The sequence below is a fragment of the Bubalus bubalis genome, chromosome 12, assembly GCF_019923935.1.
Source record: "Bubalus bubalis isolate 160015118507 breed Murrah chromosome 12, NDDB_SH_1, whole genome shotgun sequence".
Lineage (NCBI taxonomy): Eukaryota > Metazoa > Chordata > Mammalia > Artiodactyla > Bovidae > Bubalus > Bubalus bubalis.
The window spans coordinates 11,264,680-11,286,932 of NC_059168.1; the positions used below are offsets into that span (position 1 = coordinate 11,264,680).

The 22,253-nt window shown below is 49.2% G+C and overlaps 1 protein-coding gene across 7 annotated transcripts in view; it reads left to right on the forward strand.

Annotated features, from left to right (window-relative positions):
* The window catches only part of SFXN5 (sideroflexin 5), a 127,334-nt gene that overhangs the window by 50,584 nt on the left and 54,497 nt on the right, over window positions 1-22,253 (forward strand). For all 7 annotated transcript variants that reach the window (XM_044925778.2, XM_006045915.4, XM_044925779.2 and 4 more), the window contains 3 exons: window positions 12,851-12,904; window positions 13,859-13,915; window positions 15,256-15,321. In XM_044925778.2, coding sequence (XP_044781713.1) covers window positions 12,851-12,904; window positions 13,859-13,915; window positions 15,256-15,321 — 177 coding nt within the window. The remainder of the gene's footprint in view (window positions 1-12,850; window positions 12,905-13,858; window positions 13,916-15,255; window positions 15,322-22,253) is intronic.

Below are 22,253 nucleotides of genomic sequence, written 5' to 3' on the forward strand. Positions count from 1 at the left end.
GGTTTGGGGATAAGCAAATAGATCATTGGAGTGGAATAGAAAGTTTGGAAACATGTCCATACCCATATGGAAGCTTGATATTTGACAGTTCAGTGGAGAAAAAGATGGACCTTCTAACAAATGATGCTACCTATATGGAGAAGAAATAAAGTTAGATTTCACCTCATACACAAAACACTTTCTATATGAAAAGAAAATACTTGCAACACTGTTTATAACAGCAAAATAAAGGAAACCACTGAAATGCCCATCAACAAGAGAATGGAAAAATAAGTCATGATTTAGTCATACTTTAGAAAACTTAACACAGGAAAGAAAAAATGAACAGGGCTACATTTGTCAGTACTGATAAATCTCAAAAACAATGATGAATGAAAAAAAAAGTAGAGTAATAATACTGTCTGATGTAATTTATGTAATGTTTTAATACATAAAGCAATATTATATATACTATATATTAATATATAACATAATATATAATAATATATATTTATGGGTGTATTTTTCATGGAGTCATACAAACATTCATGGGAACACTCAGCGACAGATTCACGATACTACTTACCTCTGGAGAGAGCGGCAGTGGGGTCTAGCCGAACAGGAGGAGCTTCACTTGTATCTTTTATGTTTCATCTTTTAAAAAGAAAATCTTCACAAAAATTTAACAAAATAATTAGATTTGGCAGTATGTGGCTGTTCATTATACTATCCTCTGGACTTCTCTGTACACTTGAAATCTTTCATTTTATGCATGTATTTTAAATATGTATCAGCATGTTTAGGAATATCATTCTCATCTCTATCCCTTTGTAGTTTCCCTGAAACTTCTACATTATTCTGAAATAGTCTGAGAAAGTATTATAAACTTCTCCCACCATAATTGTGTGTGTTTAATTTCCTTGCATTTCTCATGGTTGTTGCTGTGTGTATTTCAGTGCAGTGGGGTTTGGATGGTTCATGACATTTTTATCTTCTTGAGGTTATAATCTCCACCTTCCCACCTCTCTCTTTCTCTCACAGATGCACACATACACACACACACGAAATATCTGTTTCTTTGAATATCATTGTCTTGAATTCTACTTCATCTCATGTTAATATTTCTATTCCCTTTTTGTTTGTTTGACTTGTAAATTGTTGCCTACACATTTTCAGTAGAGTGATATTTATGTGTATATGTCTCTCATAGACAAAACTGAACTGAAATCTACTTTTTTTTCTAACCCACTTTGAGAAACTGTCTTTAACTTCAATAATTAATGGAACTTACTCATATTTATTCTGCCACTGGTTATTGTGAGCACTAATCCCAGCCATCCAGTAGTAAGTTTGTTACTGTTTCCATTTATTTTCCTGATTTATACTAGACTGATAATTTTTATCGGTCCTTTTTGTTTCTTAAGTAGTTTGGAAGGGGAGCATCTTGATCCTCTCTAGTTACCATTCACCTGTAATGTGTTATAGAGAGATTTCATTGTATTTGCCTTATCAATATCAATAACTGAATAGGAAATAGGACCTCCCCAATCCTACTCATAGAGGAAGAGATTTTTAGCACACCATCTTACCCTGTTTTATGCCATTTCATTCATATACACTTGCCCAGATTTTGTATATAGTCTGGAATCTCACCAGCTTTTTGAACCCTTGCTTAACACCTATGTTAAACTTCACAAGTATTTAGGTTGCGTGTGTGTGTGTATGTATGTATGTATGTGTGTGTGTTCTCTATGCTTGGCTAGAGTACTTTTTTGAATAATATTAAGAGTGTGTGGGCAATACTTTCTGAGTCCTTGCATATCTGAAATGATTTTTTTTCCCTCTTATACATGAACAATAGTTGGCCTGATTCTCTTTTTCTTTATAGGTAAACCTCCCCCATTCCCTTTGGGATCTTTTGGTATTTTTTCTCTTTATCTTTGGAGTGCAGAAATATACTTAGGATTAAAAAAATCTTCTCCATATATTTTATAAAATTATACAAGTAATACATGAATATGTTCTTTGGAATTCAAAAATATCACTAAGAATTTTTTAAAGAATATTTTTAAAGTTATACAAGTAATACATGAATATGTTCTCTCAACTCAGAATTCAAACAATGCAAAAAAATATTAAAGTTCCTCTGACAATCCTGAACTTCAATCTGCTCCCAGAAGTAACCTCTGTGAGAAGTTTAATGTGAACTTTCAGGATTTTTTTCTAGGTATTTGCATAAATATGAATCATCACTAAAATTTTTGTTTTGTTTTGTATTTTTTCCATTAAAAATACAAAAATATACTTATTTATCTACAAATAGCTTAATTACACTTAGTAGTTTGCCTATGTAAAGATCTCTTTCCTTCCTTCCCTTCTCGTTCCATTTTTCCTGCTGAGTAACATTCTCTCACATAGTGATGGATTTAGATTGTTTCTGATAATTTTCTATTAGAAATAACAGTGCTGTGGGAAAATCCTTATAAAGCTTTTTTTGTACAAGTATGAGGCTTTCTTAAGGGCCCACTCTAGAAACTGAGCTGCCTGTGTAAAAGGCAATGCACAATTTCCCTGAACAACAAAAGATGTCACTTCTGTTCGTATATTTATTGACTATTTACATTTCTTCTATTATGAATTAGCTATTAACATCCTTTGTCCATTCTTTTATTGACTATATTTTTCTAATTAATTTGTAAGTATTGCTTATATGCTGCTGCTGCTGCTAAGTCGCTTCAGTCATGTCCAACTCTGTGAGACCCCATAGACGGCAGTCCACCAGGCTCCGCCGTCCCTGGGATTCTCCAGGCAAGAATACTGGAGTGGGTTGCCATTTCCTTCTCCAATGTATGGAAGTGAAAAGTGAGAGTGAAGTCGTGTCCGACTCTTAACAACCCCATGGACTGCAGCCTACCAGACTCCTCTGTCCATGGGATTTTCCAGGCAAGAGTACTGGAGTGGGTTGCCATTTCCTTCCCCAATTCCCTATATATTTGAATATTAGTCCTTTGAATTATATATATTGCAAATCTCTTCTCCTAACCATTCTTTCTTTACTCTCTGGTGTCTTTGGTAGAAAAGTTTTAAATATTGATTCTTAAAATATAATGGTCTTTCCTAGGATTGAGCTTTGAGTCTTGTCCCCACTTCTCACCTCCATCTCCTTTATTAAAATAACTGGATTTTTGAGAGTTGTGTCTAGGAATCAGCTCTTAGATGTGTTTATCAATTCTTCTGTTTTTATTTTCTAATTTATTCATTTCTTATTTTCATAATATCCACTTTTCCTCTTTGATTGGTTATGGCTGGCTTTTTTTAACTTATTGCTTTGAATTTATTCTTATTTATTCTCATTCTTTCCTTCTAATGAAAAACTCTTTAGGATTCTGAATTTGCTTCTGAGTATATCAGGCACTTGGCTATGTCTAATATGTTTTCATACAATGATCTATATTTTTATTTTTGAAATAACTTTGAAATTATTGAAGTAGGATCGTTTGTATATAACAAAAAGTTCAAAACAATACTAGTCTAAACAAAATAATTTATTTCCCTCTCAGATTAAAGAATTTTGGAGAGAGGCAGAACCCACAGTCATTGTGAATCCAGACTTCTGTTTTTCTACATCATTCTCAGTGCTGGCTTCTAGTGTCAGTAACTTCATAGCCCAGGATGGCTGCTGAAGTTCCAGTCATCACATCTACATCCCAGGGAGGAGAAAGAAGGGAGAACTAAAAAGATGTACCTCTTATGTGAGTCACTTTCCTTTAAGTAGTCCTCTTCAGAGTGTCACACAACAGTTTTGTTTATATTACATTAGAAATCAGCTGGATATATATAGTCAATCCCCAATTATAGGGATTTGTTAGTGAGAAAGAAGAGAAGAATAGCTATAGGTAGTCAAACAAGGATCTTCCATAATAATTTTTAATAAATAGTCCATCAATGCTTAAAAATAAAGAGCTATATCATTTGGCAGTATCGTCTCTCTCAAACCACAGAAGGTGAGTTTGGGGCTTATTCCTCATAGGTCAACTGGCCCCTTTCAAAATTAATGGCTGCCATCAACTGGTATAATCTAGCCAACCCAAGGGATGTCCACACTCTCTCTAGTTCACAAGTGTTATTGAGGACACCCCATAGTTTTCCTCTCTCTCCTCTTCCTAAGACAAATCAATCACCCCAGGGCCACTACGGGCTTGTAGGCATTGTAGGAACGTGGTGTTGCTCAAGGCTTTACTGCTGAAGTAGACACTGAATGTCCTACCAGGACCAGTCCCTCCCAGCCTGGAGCAAACATCCCTCTGTGAAGAAATGTGTAGGATGTGAGAATAGGAATCCTAGCCTCTGACACCCTGTATGAACACATGATTGGGATTAATGGGCAACATGACCTGGGATGGTCTCAGTGGCAGCTGGAGCAAAATGACAATACTCACCTAGCCTTCCTAGGTGAGACTCACTTCTTAGCCCCAGGTAGCTGTATCCCAGGATTCAGAACAGCTGGAGCAGAGGCCAGGTCCCAGGAGGGGCCGCTGGTTGTGGAGAACCTGTGGCCTTCTGGGCACTTTGGTGTGGATAAGCAACATGAAGACTCATTGGTCCCATTCCCTTCTTGGGGCCACCACCTTGCCCAGTAAGGAGGGAGCACTGTGATTGTCTGGGCACTTCAACCCCTGGCCTGGCTTCCACCAGCCACATCACCTCTCCTAAGACCCTGCTATCTCCCGCGAGCACTGAACTTCTCAGTAAGGGCGTGGTCTGAAGGGGAGTGAAGGTTCCAGTCCATGCCTTAGGGAAGCCCCTGCTCTGATAGAATGGGTAAGAAATATACACATGCAGAAACCACTAAAATGCTTACCAAAATAGAAATGGGGTGCCAGCGAATGTGCCAGGAGCTGGGTCCCTGAGTGATAAAGGGAAGGGGTGAGTCAGGCTGGCAGGTGTCTTGGCTAAGATGCTTCTGGAAGTAATACCCAAACTACCTCCTTCCCAGGTGAGCATCCCTGACTTGATACCCCCCAGCCATGCTGCTCCCACCTTGCCTGAGAGTAACCCTGCCCCCATCCTGCTCACTCCCAGAGCTCAGGAGAAACGAGCTGGTTTTCTCCCAGAAGCTGGTGCCAGTTTAGTCAGCAGATTTCACAGATCTACTGGCACCCATGTAGTGTCTTATTTTAAGCTTAACATTTGAAGATGGAAACTTTTCCCCCTTTGATGTGTGGCAAAGAGATCCCAATTTATACATAAGCATGGCGGCTAAGCCAGTGCACCAAGGCTGTTCCCAAGGCGGGTGCAGTTCAGGGCTCCCCTTTTTCAGGTACCTTCCCAGAAAGACCCCCAGCAACTGTGATCGCTTCTGACAATTGGCATCTAAGTCCTCAGGTTTCCTTCAAGAAATATGCAGCCCTGTGCTTTTTGGGCACCTGGAGAGGCAGGGCCAGGGTGTGGGCCCCCACCCTGTCCTCTCTGCATTTCTCCAGCTGCCAGCCTCTACCCTTGGCCCCCATAATGTTTCAGGGTAGCGAGCCTGAGGTTCTCCCAGGCAGCCTCTGTGTCTCCCTTCTCAATCCTGAGCTCCCTGACACTGCCGTCCTCCTCTCCTCTCTCCTGTCATTCTGGGAGTCCCACTACTCAAGGCTGAAACCCCTCATATCCAGCTGGGAGGCTGAGGAGGGCAGACCAGGAGCATCCTGTCGGTGAATTCAGAGGTCTCAGGTTACGTCCAAACCTGATATTTTCTTGGGACATGAGGATCTGGTATAAGTCACATCCTCTCTGTGGGGAGGACGGGTGGACCGTGGAGGGTCCACTTACGTGAGGATTTGGCTGAGTCTCAGGGCCTTTCTCACATCTCCTAACCCTCTTCATCCCAGACTCCACTTTTTCACACATTTCAATCCCAACCGCAATTTTCTTCCTGGCCATTGTAATCAGACACCAAAATGGCTGGTGTCTGATTTGCTTCTCACTGCAGCTCTGGCTTAGTTTACACCATCCAAGAGGTGGGGTTCAGTTAAACTGGAATGGACCAGTCAGGGACAAACATTCATTTGACAAAAGATATTGTCTTGAAATGGTTGGGCTGCTTTAAATAGCGGCAACCCTAATGTGCCCGAGTGTTACTTTTCAGACCATTAGCTGTAGAGATCAGAAGATGGAGACAAAGTCGAAGGAAAAAGCAGGCAAATTGTCGAGTACCAAAGCCCATGCAAGGTCTTTTGAAAATGAAGAGGAACATTTTAGAAATGAGCGCATCAGTGTGGAGGAGAAGCGTGTGATGCTCAAGAACTGTTGCTTTGCCGGCGAGGACTCCCGGGTATTTGAGAAGTGAATGTTATGTGGTCTCATCCCTCTGAAGCATCTGGAAGCTCTCAAGGAAGACAGATTTTAAACATATATTTACTACCAAGATAAATACTGCAAAGAGGGCAGGCAGGGTGCTGAGAGAGCATGTGACAGGAGACCCACGTCATCTTGAGGGCTGGAGGGGGCTTTCTGGAGGAGGTGAGAACTGACCTGAAACCCAGAGGGTGAGGAGGGACTAGCCAAATGAGGATGGGGTGGCGGGCGGCAGGGCTAGTATTTCTGCCACTCTCCTGCCAAGCAAGAGGATTCTGTACCCTGTAGTCTTCCCCTGACTTAAATTTCTCCACTCAGTTGTTTAGACACACACCCTGTTTCCCCTTTGAATTTGTTTTTATACTTTTAAAGTTTTCTTTTTCTTATCACTTGAATCACTTTCATACGAGTGCCAGCCCAAGGGGCGGGAGGCTGCTCAGTTCTGAGTCCCAGTATCACAGTGGCCAGAACTGTGGCCCGCAGACTTGCTGCCTCGCCCTTGTCTTCACTTGTTCATGCCCCCTTTCTGGCCAAGCAGACAGGGATATTTGGTGCCTGTCTCCCACGCTGAGACCTTCTCTTTGCAGAGGTTAGAACGCTCTGAAGGTGGCGGGCTGAAGTGAAGTTGTGGTTTTTCTTGTGAGCCAGTTGCATAGGGGTACAATCGGCCCTGTTCCTCATTCTGTCCTGAGATGAGGCTCAGTTACAAACTTCCCTTCTTTCTGGACCAGCCAGGGTGGCCCCAGAACTGGGCCAATGGTCACCAGTTGGAGTAGGTTGACAAGCTGGGCTGCTCAGGAAGCAGCATCACTAGGGAAGACATTAGTGGTGGTACAGGTGCGTTAGTAGAGGTACAGAATTTTCCCTAGGAAGGACAGCATATTGGCTCTTTATATGAAGTAATCCCTGTATCAATCAGCTATTGCTACTATAGTACTGTGTAACAAACAGCCACAAAATTGCAGCAGCAGCCATAGCAGTCTTTCTTAGGGATCTGCAGTTACCTGGGAGTTTGGCTGCTCTAGACTGGGCTTGATTGAGGCAGTTTTGCTTCTCATTGCAGGTCTGGGGTCAACTGGGAGTCAGCTCAACCAGGCTGGACTCTGCTCCTCACATCTTATCCTCCTTGGATGAATGAGAACACTAGTCAGGGCATGTCACCTCTTGGCAATGTTAGGAGCACAGAGGGCCAGCATAAATAAGGTCTCTGAGGCCTGGGCTTCAAACTGGCACACTGCTACTTCCTCCCACATGCCATTGGCCACAGCAATACCAAGAGCTTGGAAACAAATTCCTCCCCTGGCACGGGTATGATGCAGGGACCAAACTCAATCTGCCCCCTCTTCAAAGGCCGACAGCCTCATGCAATCAGACTTTAATAAAAGGAGTAAGAAAGAGATGGATGATGGTGGTCATTGTCACAATCCATCATAGATCTTTTCCCTGGCCAAGAATGAATTAACGTCCTTAATGATGAGTTAGCAGTGTTCTTCCAGTGTGTGCTGTGGGCCCAACTTTGTGCTGAGTGCTTTGGGGAACATCAGAGAGAAAAGCCCTGATTCTACCATCAGGAGCTCACTACCTTTTGTGGACTAAATGTTGCTCAATTGTGTAATGTAGACTGTGAAGGTCAGAGACATGAGAGAACAGCAAAGACTAGAAAAGAATGAGATAGAAGGAGAGGAACGATACTAACACCTAACACCTGGGGCGGGGGGCAGCGCATGCTCCGTTCCAGACACCGTGCCCGATTCTTGCCATGCCTCACTTCTTCTCCTGGTCATCCAGAGACATACCACGACCGTCCCCATTTAACAGATGAAAAAACAGAGGCACAAAGACCTCAAGTTACTTGTGCGTGGTCACACAGCCACTACATATAAGAACCAGAACTGGAGTCCAGCTCCTCCCACCACCAGAGCCTGAGCACTGGTCACGAGGGCCTGTGGCCGGCCACCCAATGGGAAGAGGAAGCCAAGGCAGACAGATGTGCAGAGAGGACAGCTGCCAGGGGGCGGGAGCCGTGGAGGGGACCCCAGTCGTGTTATGAACTATAAATGGGAGCAAAGATAGGATGTGCGATTTGGCCGAGGTCCTGCGACAAGATAGGGTGCAGGCTGGGAATTCTGGCTGTCGGCTCTCCTTCATGTTCCCTGGTCCCAGCCGCTTTCTGGGCTCTCTACCCGCTGAGCGGCCACGTTGAAGCATCTCCGTCTTGGAAGAGGTGCCATCCACTGGCATTGAAGCCAGCGGACTGGCTCCCTCTCTCTATTCATCTCTTTCCTCCTTTCCCCTGCCGTGTTCTGGAAAGGGCAGTGTGAGGGAATGTGGGCAGGTTGCACCAGAGATATACATCTGAGAACTGAAGGAACATTTATTTTTAATTTAGACTTAAAAAGAAAAAAGGAAGTTATAAAATATCTGCTCTTGCTCCTGGGATTGTGCAGATGGTGCTGCGTGTTGCCTAATAGGGAGCGGGGCTGGCACCGCGTGCTTGCGGCCCCACCAGCCACGGTAGGAACCTGGAAGGCAGGTCCCGGTTCCTCTTGCTTCAGCCTCAGATGGCTCCCTTGTGTCCCCTTTGGCCAGTGTGGCATGGTGCTCCGTTGTCTTCTCACCTCACCCTCCCTGGACTCCCATCTGCTGATTGCCTGAACCGCCTCCAATGAAGCTCATCTCTCAGCTGTTCCTGCTCCCAGGAGCACACACATGCACACCTCAGCTCCAGCCTACCACCTCCTTTGGCAGATAACCAGACCTCTCTTTTCCTCACCTCCTGCTTGGATGTGAGAACTTATCAGTTTTACACACATCTAAATACCTGTTTAAACCATCTAGTCATTTCCATGCCCAGGAGTTATAGAAGACATCCCCATACATTTTCCTGTTCGGTCTTTGTGTTTATTGTGGTTCGATGCTATATATTCAACTCTTCTGGTAGGTTCCTCCAGAAGCTGATGGAGCTCAGTGCATAGAAGATGCTCGAAAATGGGCATATAATATGACTTTTCCTTTGTACTCAGGTAGCTGAGCTTTGACAAGGAAGCCCTAGAGAGGTGGGGCTCCCAAGCCAGAAATCGAGAGACCTGACTCTTTCTCTAGCTTGCTTTGAAGCCTCTGGCAGATCACTGAATGTGTCTAAGCCTCAGTTGCCCCATTTGTAGAATATAGAAAGTAATCTTTATTTTGTTTGGACCCCAAAGTGATAAGAAAGATCTTGAAAGTGACATAATGAAAAATGCTTAGTGAAATCAATCGATTAATTCATCTCTTTAAGAAAGTGTGCCAAGGCACAGGTGCCCAGCCTGTGCAGGAGTTTGGGACAGGAGTCTGGTCAGATTGGCCAACCAGATGAAAAACCCACTGGTTACACTGTGTGTGTGTGTGTGTGTGTGTGTGTGTGTGTGTGTGTGTGTGTATTGCATAGACTGGGTACTAATTTGCTTTAGTTTAGGTTTATCCATGGGATTTTCCAGGCAAGAGTACTGGAGTAGGGTGCCACTGGAGAAGGCAATGGCACCCCACTCCAGTACTCTTGCCTGGAAAATCCCATGGATGGAGGAGCCTGGTAGGCTGCAGTCCATGGGGTCGCTACGAGCCGAACACGACTGAGCGACTTCACTTTAACTTTTCACTTTTCACTCATTGGAGACGGAAATGGCAACCCACTCCAGTGTTCTTGCCTGGAGAATCCCAGGGACGGCTGAGCCTGGTGGTGGGCTGCCGTCTATGGGGTCGCACAGAGTTGGACACGACTGAAGTGACTTAGCAGGTTTGTTCTGAAAAATAACTCAATATCACATAAAAAAGGCGTGTCATAGAAAAAACAAGTAAGTTGAAAATGAGACAAAAGGAAAGTTAGAGAAGAAAAGATAAAATAAAAGTATAAGTCCAGTTTCACACAGGACACATGCAGTGTGGTCTGTCTCCTTGGCAGATGTGGGTTGTGGAGACCCAGCCTGGACATCTTGACAGTCAGTGCAAAGAGGGACACAGTTGGATGCCCTGTGTCTATGAGATAGATGCAAACCGGATGTTCAGAAGTATAAATTTCTGATCCTGAAACCAGAAAATTTCCTCCAAGAGGATTCATAAAGGGGACCAATGTAATGGACAGTGAGTGTCCTGGACAACAGCTGTCTGGTAAATACAGTGAGTCCCATGGGCCACATCTTATGATGGTCCTGGTGACCCAAACGCAGTTCAGGGGGTGCAAAGGGAACTGAGGGGGAGAAGCAATGTAGTTCATAACACACCTGTGTTATGTAAACCAGTGGGTTAAGGGAATGGGTTTCCCAACAGTGGAAAATAGCTTTTATTTCCTTGGGCTTCAGGAGGCCGGCGGACATACACATACGTACATGTACATCCCAGGGCAGGAGAATGTGCACACACACATGCATACCACACACTCATGGGCTCACTTGTCTGCCCAGCTTTGGCCTCTCTAGGCTCAACTTCCTTGCTATGGTCTGGCTCCTGCCTAGGGCACTAGGAGGAAATTCTGGGTCCCCTGGGGTTCCTTCTTGGCAGGACTGGTGGGAAAATTCCCTTTTACAGACAATGGAACCATCTGTATTGGCTTTATACCTACTACTTGGACTCTGGGAATAGAATTTAAGTTGAGATAGGAACTCCAAGGTCACCTCTTCATCCTACAGGGGAGAAAGCTAGAACCCCAAAGGGGCAAGCCTTCTGCTGGAGACCACACAGGAATAGAGCCAAAGCTGAGACCCCAGGTCCCTGATTCTCACTCCAGCACCCTAAGCTGTCATTGTGAAGAAAAATCGAGTTGGGATCTTACTTGGGGGAGAAAAATATCATAAGACAATCCTCCACTGGTGCTATGGAATGGCTTTACATTATATAATTTTATTCAAACTGATATGGGCCAATAAATATAAATGTGTATGCATTTCACTGTTTTAAAACATTTTAATGTTTAAAACATGATTTACTAATGCTGCTAAGGATGTCTAGAATTTGATTTACTGCATAGAATTGAATGTTTATACTTGTTCCTTACAGAAATTCTTGCCAAAGAGCCATTTTATCTACAGGAATAATAAATAAGTCAATATGTGGATGGCTGTGCACATTTTTTCCATATGCAGCAGCACTTGGTAGATGTTATTTTTCACACAAGCACTCAAAAGGTAAATCTCACAGACACACATGAATCCTTGAAGTCCAAGATTTGGTCATTGTCAAGATCAGGCAATTAATCTGGACATAAACCAAAAGAATAAAGTCATTGGGTCTAGGTCTTAGGTGATATTTGGGCTTTGGGAATAATGGGTCCACACTTAATGTAACCAGACTTGGTCATATGTGTGTATTTATTCATTCATTCACACATTCAACAAATACTTATTAGACATCTATGTTTCATTCAATAGCCTAAATATAGTGCAGGTTTTGCTTCATGGGGGCCCAGAGATAATATATAAATTTCCCTACTTGTGTTGTTAAAACACTTAAGGCCTTTAAATATGGAGCTTCCCAAGTGGACCAGTGGTAAAGAATCTGCCTGCCAATACAGGAGATGTGAGTTCGATCCCTGGGTTGGGAAGATCCCCTGTAGGAGGAAATGGCAATCCACTCAAGTATTCTCGCTTAGAAAATTCCATGGGCAGAGGAGTTTGGTGGGATACAGTCAATGGGGTCTCAAAGAGTCAGACACGACTGAGCACACACCCTTTCAGTTCAGTTCAGTTCAGTTGCTCAGTCGTGTCTGACTCCTTGTGACCCCATGAATCGCAGCACGCCAGGCCTCCCTGTCCATCACCAACTCCTGGAGTTCCCCCAAACTCATGTCCATCGAGTCGCTGATGCTATCCAGCTGTCTCATCCTCTGTCTTCCCCTTCTCCTCCTACCCCTAGTCCCTCCCAGCAGCAGGGTCTTTTCCAATGAGTCAACTCTTCGCATGAGGTGGCCAGAGTACTGGAGTTTCAGCTTTAGCATCAGTCCTTCCAATGAACACCCAGGACTGATCTCCTTTAAAGACTTTGAAATGAATATTATTGAGTCCTCACAAAAATTCTGTTGGACAGCTAGGGTGCAAAGAAGCCAGGTTAGCTGGGTGGAAGTAAAGGGGCTTGTTTTGTGTGTTCCTTTCTTTTTATTGTTCCCTTGGACACCAATTATGAAAATACACATGTCTGTTGTTAAAAAGAATACAGAAATACTCAAGAAGAATGTGAAGGAGTGCTGACCTGCAGGGACATCTACGTGCTGTGCTATAGATTTTTTTGATGCTTGGAGATATGTATATGTATGTGTATTTGTGTATATGATATATATGTGATGTTTTTTTCCCTTTATAAAAATGGGATTATGCTGTCATATAATTCTGCAACCATGGTTTCTTCATCGTATGTCAACTCACTTTGGGCACTGGTTTGTACAGATCAAGCACATCAGTTTGTACAGATCGAGCTGACTTTTGTTTGTGACTGTGTCCTTTTTCTTTGCTAAAGTATAGGGGGTTTCTTCTGCCTTCCTTAACCTTTTCTTTCTCTCTCGTAGGTTGTTGGTCTTCTCTTGCCCAATCAGACATTGGCATCCACTGTCTTCTGGCAGGTAACAGTTTCCCTGCGAACAGAAGGCTCCCGAGAGGGCACCCAACAAGTGCTGGTTCTAGTCCCCTTGTGGAAAGTTGCCCCATTCCGACTCCTCCCCAACCTGGAAGCTGCTGGGAGAAACCCCAGGACTTCAGTCCTGCTGAGCAGGTCCCGGCAGCCCTTGGGCCAGAGGGGATGAGGGCTGGCTTCACCTGGATGCTTGTTCCGTGGCCAGTGACCCGAGGCCCTCAGCCTCATTTTGACATCAGCCTCATCCAAATCTATGGGGGAGATAATCCACCCTCAGCCCTACGGTAGTGAGATGGGTGAAAGAGCATTGCGGCCCCTGGTCTCTGCCCTTGGAGGCAGTCTGGGCTGTGGCTGTCTCAGAACAGTAGCTCTGTGTGTGTCTGTGTAGGCAAAGCAGGACAGGAAGAAAAACCTGTTAGTCTTCAGGAGAAAATGTCAGAGTCTTCCTGAAGGGGGAAAAAAACTCCTAATAGTGTCCATGTCTAGGCTCTGCAGGCGGTGTGGGACACTGGGCTGCGGTATTCTGAAAGGGGCCCAAGGCTGCCAGCCGCTCCAGGGCCCTTCTGGAGTGGTCCAGTCATCAATATAAAAAGGATGATGGGACAGAGGCAGTGGCCCATCCAGGGCAGTGGACCATAGAATTCTGGGAGAGGGGGCCGGGTCTGGTCTGAGATGGACAGCTGGGTGGGATGGGGCCAGTGTCTTGGTTTGCCAGGAACTGAGGGGTCTCCCAGGAATGGGGCCTTTCGGCGCTGAAACCTGCATCATCCTGACAAATCAGGATGGCTGGTCGTACTACCTTGGGGGGTGGATGGAGCCACCATGAATAGAGACCCGTGTCTTTCTGGAGGACTGTGGCCTCCCAGGTTCAGACCTAGCTTCCAGGGAGGTGACCACAGCTCTCCTGACTTCTCCTCCCCCGCCCCTTCCCCTTGCCTTTCAGTGGCTGAACCAGAGCCACAACGCCTGTGTCAACTATGCAAACCGCAACGCTACCAAGGTGAGCATGGCAGACCGTCGCCTGGCGGTGGGCTGCAGGCAGGGTGACCCTCTCCTCTCTGCCATGTGGCATGCCTCCATCAGGGCTGCTCCTCGGGGTTTTACTGCCAGCCCTTCCGGAGGGGCCCCACCAGGGAGGGGCTGTTCACCTAGCGTGACGAAGGCCCATCACGTGGGAGTGTGGTGCCGAAGGCAAAAGGGATAAGCCCCGCTGGTTTCTGAACATTTCTAGGGCAGCCCTTGGATCAGGACAGCATCAGCCACGTGAGGACTGAATTCCTCTAAATCTGCCTCCAAGTTTGCCTGGAAGCGGCCCCGGTGCCCCAAGATCACTGGCTGCAAAGCTTTGTAAAGGGCCGCCTGTGAGGGTGAGGGGTCTGAGAGGACTAGCTTGTCCCCCTCAAGTGCCCTGCACTCCTGGATGATCTCACAGCAGAGGCCCAGTCATCCTTCTCTTGGCGAGGAAGGGCTGGGCTCCTGGACTGCGCTGGCAAGGCTTTCTCTCCCCGTGTCGGTGCCCTACACTTCTGTCCAAAGGCACCAGAGGAGAGGGGAAGTCTAGGTCCCTTTGGGGGCTTTCAGTCTGGGGAGGAGAAGGTCTGGGCACTTACAGCCTTGGTGGGGAGTGACAGGGGAGTCATGAGCTGGGATGAACAGAACAACTTCTGGGCCTGATTCTCCGGGGACATCGCCACCTTCTCCCTTCTAAACCTTTGGCCCACGTCTCTCTCAGATGCTCCACACCTGGACAGCTCTGCTTGGCTGGCTTCCACTCACCTTAGACCAAACATCTCCAGACTTGCTGTCGTAGTTCCGCGGCTCTCGCTTAATTTTGTGTGTCACAACTTGGGATCCACTTTCCCATAGAAATATGAAGCAACAGCCTCCTACTGGCCTGAAAGACCTGCTTGGTTGACGAGGCCTGTGAGAGCCAGTCAGGCTGTGGGCACCTCAACATTGCCATTTCCACTGAGAACGTACTCTGGGTGCCAAACAGCCCATTCGCAACATTTAGCTTTCCTAACTGGATCTGCTTGCCCCAGCTGTAAGTGACCTATTTTGGCCCTTGCTGTTTTCTACTTCCAGCCAAATGTCTGCCAAGGACTTTTCTAGAATAGGGCAGAAGAGCAGTGGGCCCTTCGGCATCTCCCTGGACATAGCTGCTCCGTGTTTCCATGTGCAGAGCTGTGCTGAGGGAGGCATGGATCCCTTTGGCTCCCAGAGGCCTTCCTTTTCTCCTGCCCCTCAGGCTACTGGGCGGGAATGTCCCTCGTGGCTGAGGCCGTTTGCAAGGGTGGGAGCTTTGGGCACCCTGGGGTCCTGAAATTCTGTATCTTTCAGCCTTCACCTGCATCCAAGTTCATCCAGGGCTACCTGGGAGCCGTCATCAGTGCCGTCTCCATTGCTGTGAGTAGCCCCCACCCCGCGCCATCCACGCCACCCTGCTGCTCTGCGGCTGTCCCCCCAGCATCTCGGGCCAGACCTTGTCTGAGGGTCAGGGCTGGGCAAGCAGCGCGGGAGGCAGAGGTTTCTGTGTGGGGGCTGTCAGGCAAAGAAAAGAAGACCATAGGTAGAGAAGGCGACGCTTTTGTAGAGGGAGAGCACAGGCCGGTGCTCCAGGTTCGGGAGAACAGGAGGGGAGGAGAGGGGAGGCAGCGCCCGCGGGCCATGAGAAGGGCTGACAGGCCCGCCGGGGCAGGAAGCCTGCTCTAGGGGGATGCATGTTTCCTCAGAGGAAGCTCAGCAACGTGGCTGATGCAGCAGTGAAGGGCCTCGCAATCCAGCCCCAGGATTGGTCCAGATGTCAGCTCCCCTTTAGTCTTTGCCTGTGTTCCCTGGGTCCCCTCTTGGTGGCCTTGGTCATGTGGTCACATGTCCAAGCCCTCCTGGAGTTCTGTGAATTCCTCAAGACAGGGGCAGTAGACTCATTTTGAATCCCACAGGGCTTTGAGAATACAGCAGGTACTAAGCAGGGGAGGTTTGTAGACTGACTATGTTAGACTGACTATCTGCCCAGTTGAAGGCAGAGGGCAGGTAACCCAGCGAAGGGCCTGAGCCAGAGCCAGAGTGAAGACCAGGCTCCCAAGACCTTGGCATGTTCATCCCACCCCTGCGCCTGTCTTTGGTCCTCTCTCCATCCTGGCTGGGTGGTCTCCCATAGCCCACTCCGGAGGGTAAGAGTCACTTTACAACTTCATTATTTTATTCATTACCCAATAAGTACAGGTAGTTGGCAAGAAAAATAATCAGGAAATGCAAAATTAAAAACGTTTACACTTAATAAAAATTCGCATATACTCATCTTTTTGTAAAACCCACCTTTCCCATTGGAGAAGGCAATGGCACCCCACTCCAGTACTCTTGCCTGGAAAATCCCATGGACGGAGGAGCCTGGAAGGCTGCAGTCCATGGGGTCACTAAGAGTCGGACACGACTGAGCGACTTCCCTTTCACTTTTCACTTTTATGCATTGGAGAAGGAAATGGCAACCCACTCCAGTGTTCTTGCCTGGAGAATCCCAGGGACGGGGGAGCCTGGTGGGCTGCCATCTATGGGGTCGCACAGAGTCGGACACGACTGAAGCAACTTAGCAGCAGCCACAGCAGCATCTTTCCCAAGTCTTTAAATAAATGTAGTGGTTCACACCCATGTACTGACCCACTGGTATGGGTGATGCCCATATGGTATGGTGGTGATACCACACACCACCATTTATTTCACCGTTCTCCAAAACAGGGATTTGTGGCTGTACTGAGATGGCCTCATTTACTCTGTTCCCACGTGGACCAGGCTCACTTCCAAATACCTGTTAAGAGTGGGGGGGGGTCCCCACTTCATGCCTGAGATCCCTCTCCTTTCCTTATGTCTTACCCAAGCATGAAGCCAGAATTGCCAAATCCATTTAGATCACTCATCAAGAGGCTGCTAACCCACCCTGGTGGTCCTGCAACCCAGCATGAGACTTCATATCTTTGAGGGTCATACTAATTGGGATCTCTGATTCTGGGGGTTGCTGGTCAGGGTCAGGGGACCTTGTGAGAGAGGAGAAGGGGCTCTGTCACCTTCCTCCTTCTCCTTATGATACACGGGGCCCATGGCTGTGCCTGTTTTAGTGGCTTCAAAATCCCAAGTTCCTTCTTTGAGATGTAAGGGGATGTACGGGGAGGTGGGGAGGAGCCAGGAGGAGGAAGCCACACGGGGAGTGGCCTGGGCTGGGTTGGGCCGTAGTGCAAGGGGCTCGCTGTCCTGGGGGACAGCCCTCTCCAGCAGGCCTGGGGCTGCAGGGATGGGGACATGGCTTCTTCCCAGGGCTCCGGGCTCTCTGCACCCCCAGTCCTCACTGCCCCACACTTGCAGCCCTCAGTCATTCCATCCCAACTTTGTAGGGCCGGATCCAGCCCAGATTGTGGGGTGAGGGTTCTGACGCCCAAGCTGCAGAGTTCCTGGGGACTTAGGGCCCTCCAGGCTTGCTGAGCCAGGGCCTTACTCACAGGGGATGGGGCCTCGTGCTGGGCTGTCATAGCCCCCAGGGGGTGTACCTGTGCTGGGGACACCCTCCTTCCCCTCCCTTCCTAGCTGCAGAGCCCCTGGAGGAAGTGTTCCCTTTATGCCAGCCCCAAGTCCTAGAAACTTCTGTCTTTCTCATACACTCGCTCAGTTACGCCCCATGTCCTGTCCTCTCATCGTTCTGCCGGATTTCACATTTACCAGGGACAGGGACAGGCCCCGTGTCTTCTCCCCCACAGAGCGGGGTGCGGAGCAATGCTCCATGATCACTTGTTATTAGGTTGCTGATCGATGGTTGGCTTTGGAGGCCCCTCTGCGCTCCACCCGCCAGCGGCTTGTCCCCCCGCCTGACGTCTGCGCACAGTGAGGGTCTAACTCCGGCAGATGGAGTGGAGTTTCTGACTTGGAAAATTTGCAGCTTGCTTGCTTTTCTTTTGTGTGTGTAAATCATGAAACCTCCAAAGAAAGAGGCTTTATTTTATTTTCCTTTTCCCTTGTTCTTTGGAAGCCCAGGCCTCGAGGCCTCATTAACTGATCTCTGCTTCAATTAGTGACAAATCCACCCCTCTCCCTCCTGCCCCAGGGTGAGCCTGTTAGGAGGAGATGACCTGCAAACAAGTGTCACGGCCCCAGTGGTTGGCCCAGTTCTGGCATTAATTAAAGTGAGTCCTACAAGCAGGCGGCGTGGATGAGGGCTGACAAGCCCAGAGCAGATCCCCTAGACTGAGGACCTGCTGAGTCAAGGCTAGGCCCTGTGAGTCCAGCCCTCTCTCCGGACCTGGGACAGCCCGTTTCCCCTCTCAGAAGAGCCCCTGACCTTGGGCAGCAGCCCCAAGAATCAGTCCCCACTGTGTGCCCCCTAACTGCGGTCTCCTACTGGCGGCAGGACCACCAGTGGGGGGGTTAGCAGCCTTTTGGTGAACCCTCTAAATAGATCTGGCAATGTCTGTCTTCTTACTCGGGAATAAAAAAGAAATTTCGTCTTAAGTTATTTTTGAAATCTAGCAGTTTGCTGTCTTTTAACAAAGGAAGTTCTGTCAGTGCTCGCTGTGCTTCAGTTCGGGCGTTTGTGTTGAGCATTTCTGTGGTCACCCCCGCCGAGTCCTGGCTACTGGAGGGAGACCCAGTCATTCCCTTCAGGACTGCAAGAGTGCCAGGCCCTTCGCCAGTGCTGGGGGATGGCACAGACCCGTGTGACCTTCAAGGTGCTGCGAGGGGAAGAAGCTGAGGATATTCTGTGGTGTCACCATGATTATGATAAAAGTGATTTGGTGGGAAAGACACTGGGAGCGTCCTAATTCACACAGGGCTGACTCTTATAAGACAGGCTGGAGAGCGAGGGCAGGGATGGCTCTTATAAGACAGGCTGGAGGGCGAGGGCAGGGCTGACTTGTAAGACAGGCTGGAGGGCGAGGGCAGGGCTGGCTCTTGTAAGACAGGCTGCAGAGGCTAGGGCAGGGCTGACTTGTAAGACAGGCTGCAGAGGCTAGGGCAGGGCTGGCTCTTATAAGACAGGCTGGAGGGCGAGGGCAGGGCTGACTTGTAAGACAGGCTGGAGGGCGAGGGCAGGGCTGGCTCTTGTAAGACAGGCTGGAGGGCGAGGGCAGGGCTGGCTCTTGTAAGACAGGCTGGAGGGCGAGGGCAGGGCTGGCTCTTATAAGACAGGCTGGAGGGCGAGGGCAGGGCTGACTTGTAAGACAGGCTGGAGGGCGAGGGCAGGGCTGGCTCTTGTAAGACAGGCTGGAGGGCGAGGGCAGGGCTGGCTCTTGTAAGACAGGCTGGAGGGCGAGGGCAGGGCTGACTTGTAAGACAGGCTGGAGGGCGAGGGCAGGGCTGGCTCTTGTAAGACAGGCTGGAGGGCGAGGGCAGGGCTGGCTCTTGTAAGACAGGCTGCAGAGGCTAGGGCAGGGCTGACTTGTAAGACAGGCTGCAGAGGCTAGGGCAGGGCTGGCTCTTATAAGACAGGCTGGAGGGCGAGGGCAGGGCTGGCTCTTGTAAGACAGGCTGGAGGGCGAGGGCAGGGCTGACTTGTAAGACAGGCTGGAGGGCGAGGGCAGGGCTGGCTCTTGTAAGACAGGCTGGAGGGCGAGGGCAGGGCTGGCTCTTGTAAGACAGGCTGCAGAGGCTAGGGCAGGGCTGGCTCTTATAAGACAGGCTGGAGGCCGAGGGCAGGGCTGGCTCTTGTAAGACAGGCTGGAGGGCGAGGGCAGGGCTGACTTGTAAGACAGGCTGGAGGGCGAGGGCAGGGCTGGCTCTTGTAAGACAGGCTGGAGGGTGAGGGCAGGCCTGGGTGCTCCAGAAAGAGGGCACAGTGCCCAAAGGGGCACCAGGAGAAGGAGAGCAGGACAGATTCCAGAAGCTGTCTGGAATGAGCATGGCTGCCGTGGAAGGAGTGATGGTGATGGGGGGACGATGAAGCGGGCGGGGGTGGGGCAGCAGGGGCCGGCCATGAATTACCATGAGTGCCTTGTCAGTCCTGAGGAGAGCCCTGCCAGGAACCCCTGCCTGGGCTCAGGGGCCTGGGGCATTGCAGAGGGTGTGGACAGAAGAGGGTTGGAGGGGAAGTTGTGAGCAGTTGGCAGGGCCAGTAGGTGGACCACCTGTCTGGACACGGGGTCCTGGTTAAGAGTGGACTTGGGGCCAGAGAGGAAGGCGCAGGGCTAAAGGCTCATGGGAACAGTCAGGAGCTGGATGGCAGAGCCACAGGATGAACGTTGCTTCATGCCTGATCCTCAAACTCTTCACCTTCAGCCAGGTCTTCACTGGTCAAAGGCTTGCCCTGTTGGAGAAATGCTGACCTCTATTCCTAAAGGGCCTGGGCCCTGGAGGGTCCCTTCTGTATGCTGCTAAGTCACTTCAGTCGTGTCCGACTCTGTGTGACCCCATAGACGTCAACCCACCAGGCTCTCCTGCCCCTGGGATTCTCCAGGAAAGAACACTGGAGTGGGTTGCCATTTCCTTCTCCAATGCAGGAAAGTGAAAAAGTGAAAGTGAAGTCGCTCAGTCGTGTCCGACTCTTAGCGACCCCATGGACTGCAGCCCACCAGGCTCCTCCGTCCATGGGATTTTCCAGGCAAGAGTACTGGAGTGGGGTGCCACTGCCTTCTGTATAGGATGCAGTGATTGTCTGTTAACCTAGACAGTGGGCACAAGGAGGTATCCCAGGGGGTGCCTGGGCTGAGCCCCACCCCTCCCAGTTCCCCTTGCTTACTGGAGCTCCATGCCCCCGTGACAGTCAGACTGGCAAGTAAGCATAGTGGGTAACACTTATGGAGTGGCTTCAACTTGCCAGGCATTTCCTAAGGCACACCCTAAGCTACACCCTGGACCATGGAGGACACCCTGAGCTACAGCTCAAGCACAGAGCAAGCCAGGTGTAGTCTTGCAGAACGCCCAGGAACCAAGTATGCAAGTAGGTAGAGTGCAACCCCTTGCTACACGTAAAGAGCCCCTCAAAATTTTTGTTGCAGTCCCCTCTGGTCTCAGAGCACCTGGGAAACACTTGTCTACCAGGGGGCAGGGTAAAAGTCCTCCAGTGGGGAGCCAACAGCACAGCTTGACTTTTCCAACCTCCCTACACCACAGGGAGGCAGGAAGGAAAAAGTGGCTTTAGTCAGTAAAATAGTGTCTGTCCTTGACTTGGCTTCTGTGCCTCAGTGTCTTCATCAGCGTCCTCAGCAGGTGCCTTCTGTGGTCCAGGGTGTAGCTCAGTGTCCTCATGGTCCAGGGTGTAGCTCTGGGTATCCTCATGGTCCAGGATGTAGCTTCAGGTGTCTTCATGGTCCAGGGTGTAGCTCCAGGTGCCCTCTGCAGTCCAGGGTGTAGCTCTGGGTGTCCTCATGGTCCAGGGTGTAGGTCAGAGTGTCCTCTGTAGTCCAGGGCATAGCTCTGGGTGTCCTCTGTGGTCCAGGGTGTAGCTCCGGGTGTCCTCATGGTCCAGGGTGTAGGTCAGGGTGTGCTGTATGGTCCAGGGTGTAGCTTCAGGTGTCTTCATGGTCCAGGGTGTAGCTCTGGGTGTTCTCATGGTCCAGGGTGTAGATCAGGGTGTGCTCTGCAGTCCAGGTTGTAGCTTCAAGTGGCTTCATGGTCCAGAGTGTAGGTCAGGGTGTGCTCTGTGGTCCAGGGTGTAGCTCCGGGTGTCCTCATGGTCCAGGGTGTGGCTTCAGGTGTCTTCATGGTCCAGGGTGTAGCTCCAGGTGTCCTCTGTGGTCCAGGGTATAGCTCTGGGTGTCCTCATGGTCCAAGGTATAGCTCTGGGTGTTCTCTGTGGTCCAGGGTGTAGCTCAGGGTGTCCCCATGGTTCAGAGAGTAGCTCTGGGTGTAGCTCAGGGTGTCCTCTGCGGTCCAGGGTGTAGCTCAGGGTGTGCTCTGCAGTCCAGGGTGTAGCTCAGGGTGTGCTCTGCGGTCCAGGGTGTAGCTCAGGGTGTCCTCTGCGGTCCAGGGTGTAGCTCAGGGTGTGCTCTGTGGTCCAGGGTGTAGCTCAGGGTGTGCTCTGTGGTCCAGGGTGTAGCTCTGAGTGTCCTCTGCGGTCCAGGGTGTAGCTCAGGGTGTCCTCTGTGGTCCAGGGTGTAGCTCAGGGTGTGCTCTGTGGTCCAGGGTATAGCTCTGGGTGTCCTCTGTGGTCCAGGGTATAGCTCAGGGTGTACTCTGTGGTCCAGGGTGTAGCTCAGAGTGTACTCTGCAGTCCAGGGTGTAGCTCAGGGTGTGCTCTGTGGTCCAGGGTGTCCTCTGCAGTCCATGGTGTAGCTCAGGGTGTCCTCTGCGGTCCAGGGTGTAGCTCAGGGTGTCCTCTGTGGTCCAGGGTGTAGCTCAGGGTGTCCTCTGTGGTCCAG